The sequence below is a fragment of the Onychostoma macrolepis genome, chromosome 15 (genome assembly GCF_012432095.1).
Source record: "Onychostoma macrolepis isolate SWU-2019 chromosome 15, ASM1243209v1, whole genome shotgun sequence".
In the NCBI taxonomy this organism is placed as follows: Eukaryota; Metazoa; Chordata; class Actinopteri; order Cypriniformes; family Cyprinidae; genus Onychostoma; species Onychostoma macrolepis.
In genome coordinates, this window is record NC_081169.1 from 2,949,145 (window position 1) to 2,953,426 (window position 4,282).

At 37.1% G+C, this 4,282-nt stretch overlaps 1 protein-coding gene across 1 annotated transcript; it reads left to right on the forward strand.

Moving 5' to 3' along the window:
- Positions 1–3,154: 3,154 nt before the first annotated feature.
- Positions 3,155–3,944, forward strand: LOC131520908 (claudin-3-like). Its single transcript, XM_058745451.1, has one exon. The coding sequence runs from the start codon at positions 3,297–3,299 to the stop codon at positions 3,942–3,944; it is 648 nt and encodes a 215-aa protein (XP_058601434.1). The 5' UTR covers positions 3,155–3,296.
- The last annotated feature ends 338 nt before the right edge of the window (positions 3,945–4,282 follow it).

Here is a 4,282-nt window from a genome sequence, read left to right on the forward strand (position 1 = left end):
GAACAACAGCCTAATCAACCAAAGTAGCATAACCAGGGGCGGTGCCAGAGAATTTTGAACGCAGGTGCTGTGGGGGTGCTAGATCAATGACAGGGGGAGCTGGGCAATTAATAGTAAATATGACCAAAACATGTTGTTGTTGTTATTATTTTTTATATGAATAATAAAATCGCTATATAGGCGCATTTCAAATGTTTATGAGGAGTGGGAGTATTATCGCGTAGCCTACTGTATGACATGGGGGCGTTAGCGCAATAATTTTATTTATTTATTTATTTTCTGAGGAATGAGTTTAAAATACTCCTGTCATTTTTGGATGTCCTTTCTGTCACCTCATGCAGTCTCCGTAAATGGAGCGCTCACAACAATGAACCAGTTCACAGACAAAATAAATTAGCAGAAATCTTGAAAACCTATTAAAAAAAACACACAAACAAACAAAAATAAAAAAAATAAAAAATAAAAATGTCTTCTCTAATTATGTAGTAGGTGCATTAGGCTTGCTGCAACGGTGTTGGCGGTGATACTGGTGTTAAGCACAGTCCCTCACCGTCATTTAGATTTGTTTTAATAGCAATAAAAATACTTTAGTTCAGTTTAGAGAACAGAAACAACAATTAGAACTAAACGCGGCTGCTAAATGCAGCACACCGAACAGTCGCGCATCACAGACCAGATTTCATTTAAGCTGTCACGTGAGGAGAGTGAGTTGAGCTGACTGACAAGAAGAGTAAGGTGAGACAGACAAGACAATGGCAGAAGAGTTTCAAAACGAAATGTAAATCACATCACATTGTAGCCTATTGCATTGCAGTAGTTGAGTCAAATGTTTTTATTTTATTTCATTTTTATGGGGTGCTATGGGGTGCTTTGGTTTTTCTTGGGGGTGCTGGAGCACCTGCTAGCCCCTCCCTAGCGCCGCCCATGAGCATAACCCATATTAAATAACATATTTTAAATATTACAATGGTTAATAATATTTGACAAAGGTTTGTACATTGTAAATGTTAAACATGTTTTTCAAAATATCGTACTTTTCCAAATATTACAATTATAAATACATGAATATTTAAAATATAACCATGTGTAGGCCTACTGCAATATAAAGTACATTAAAAACCTACTAAAAGTGTAATCATTTTGTTATGTTCTTACACAAAGTACACATGAAATATACTTTAAGCAAGTGTAACATAACCTATGTTTTCTGTAAATACACTAAAACGTCACTAAAAGTAAGCTTGTGTTTAGTATATTCATTAAAAGTGTAACTAAGAATATATTTATTACCAACTTATTTCTAGTATGCTTTTTTATAAATACATTAAAAATATACTTGTGTTTAGCATATTTCTTAGAAGTATAACTAAGCATATATTTAATAAGAAAGTACTTCTAGTATACTTTTTAGAAATATATTAAAATGCAATTCAATATATTTTTAATGCACTTCAAATAAGCATGTTGGGAATACCAGTGTATTATAAACATACTAATTGAATTTCAAGTATATTTTTAATACATTTAATACTACGTCTTTTTCACCTGGGCAGGTGAGTGTAAATTTTACTGCACAGCTATGTAAACACATTTGAAATCAGATATAGTTTCTAAAATGAGCAAAAATGCAAGAATGAATATCTATGAGTCTGTTTGTGCTGTTTTTAATTATCCAGCAACTAACACCATGCTGTGAATTCTCCTTGTGAATTTACCATAGCAACGTGCTGTACGTAGCCTAATTCAACAGGTGTCTGAGACACAGTAAATTACTAACTGTCTTGAAATTGGTAGTGTTTGAAAATCCTGGAATTTCATGACACAGTGTCTGTATAAACCCTGATTAGAGTATCTGAAGGGTCAGTGTCCTTTTTTCCCCTTAAATAGTTACAACTAAATTACTTATAACATTAAACCGGCATATTCTGTCAAGAATAAATAAAAATATTTTAGATCATATTTCTTTTTTCTTGATTTTAGTTATGTATGTGCCTTTGAAGTAATCCAAAAGTAATCATTGATCATTACTTGTGATACTTGGATTATGTTACTGATTAAATTTTTTTGCAGTAACCCTTCCAACCACACTGCAAAACCCAACATGTTAGGTTAACTCAAACCGTTTGAGGAAACTGATTGCCTTAAACCATTTAAGTTTTTAAAACGAACAGTTATGAGTACTCTAAACTTATTTCAGTTGAGTTCACTAAAAGAAGATATACATTGCCGTTAAGTAATTAAATGATTAATCAAGTGATAATTGAGCATTAGTGATGAACACCTGCTGTTAACAAACAGAATCACTGAAGAAAAAGAAACACAGGAACAACTAACTTTAGTCACAGCCTTAGATAAAATCAACTGAAATAAAATACATTAAATCTCCCCACAAACAGCATCACCAGCTCCACTTATTAATAACCAGACTGACTTTATTTCTGTCAGACATCTACAGAAGATCTTATTGAGAATTAACTAAGGTTTAGATGTTGATTTAGTTTCATTTGAAGTAACCATGTTAGAGATCAGTGTCTGCTTTAGTTGGGCTCTTAGTTGTGGCTGAAGTCAGTTGTAGTAATTCTTGTGTTTGTCTTTCCTTCAGTGACTCTGTTTGTTAACAGCAGGTGTTCATCACTAATGCACAATCATCACTTAATTAATCGCTTAATTTCTTAACTGCAAAGTTTTAAAACTTACATGGTTGAAGTCAAGGCAGTTGAACATACACTGAACTTTGCTATTGTTTTCCGATCAAAAATGGAAAGCAATAATTGTCAGCAATTAGTTATTTCTGTACTAACATAGTATTAACCCAGCTCCTTGTAAACACAGCCTTTTCATGGATTACAATAACTGAAATAATTTATTCACTTAAAATTAATAAAGAGGTCATCACGGGGAGTACAGTAAAATGACTCATCCATTCAAAAGAATATCTTGTTTCATCTTAACCTTTATAAAATAAATTCATGTCATTGTGCACAAGCATTGACAGCCTCTATTGATGTGCAAAGAAGCTATGTTTTGTTCTTAATTCCCAATACTTTTCAGTAATGGAGGGCAGTTTTTGTCCTGGTGTGACTAGCCCTTCCTTTGTGTAATGTCTCCATCCTAGCAGACTCCTCCTCTCTACCTGATCTGGGGTATAAAGGACACTTGTTTTGTCACAGATGCACTCTGTTTGCTCCGAGGCATTGGCTCAAATTAGGCTTATACTTCAGGATCCCTCACAGCTGTTCAGTTATTTTACCAGCATCTCTGGCATTGCATAGCTGCCACAGATCCTTTGAGAAGACATGTCTTTAGGCCTGGAGCTCATAGGTATTGTGTCATGTGTGCTGGGCTGGCTTTTGGCCATCGTGGCTTGTGCTGTCCCCATGTGGAGGGTCACAGCCTTCATCGGCTCCAACATCGTGACGGCTCAGATCATCTGGGACGGCCTGTGGATGTCCTGTGTGGTTCAGAGCACCGGACAGATGCAGTGTAAAGTCTATGACTCCATGCTGGCGCTCTCTCAGGATCTTCAAGCAGCTCGAGCCCTGACTGTTATATCCATCCTTCTAACCGTCTTGGCTGTACTGGTGTCCATCGGAGGAGCGAAGTGCACTAACTGCATTGAAGAAGAGTCGTCCAAAGCTAAAGTCATGATCTTAGGAGGCGTGCTGTACATCGTAGCTGGGCTTATGCAGCTGATTCCCGTGTCCTGGTCTGCAAACAGCATCATCAGGGACTTTTACAACCCTTTGCTGCCTGACGCCCGGAGACGGGAGCTGGGAGCGGCGCTCTACATCGGCTGGGCAGCGGCTGCGCTCCTGATTTTGGGGGGATCGTTGCTTTGTTGCTCCTGCCCTCCACAGGAGAAAAAATACAACCCGTCTCGGATGCCGTATCCTGCGTCTCGCTCGACCGGTGGTGGAGGCTATGACAGAAGAGACTATGTGTGAAACAAACAAAGGACAACTCTGAACTCAGTGTTGCAGTGCTCAATACACGGGCATCATTTTCTGGAAAAAAGTGAAAATATGCCATGCATTCTCCATCGTGGAGAAACATGTCTGATGAAGTTGTCTGAAGTTTTTGGTCTCCATGTAAGTGCGATGTTGGTTGTTCAGAATATAAGGATATTGACAGTGAGAAATGGCCTTTTGTTATTGCTATGAAAATGCAAACTAGGTCTGTTACGTTCAGCTGTAATCTCAACAAAGCATCATTTTTAGTTAGCTGAGGTGTATAAAGCTGATTTTACATTTATTGGTAATTTCTTTTAGTTTTTTGGACTAGT

Coding starts and splice junctions, on each gene's coding strand:
- LOC131520908 (XM_058745451.1), top strand. CDS start 3,297: ATGTCTTTAGGCCTGGAGCTCATAGGTATTGTGTCATGTGTGCTGGGC.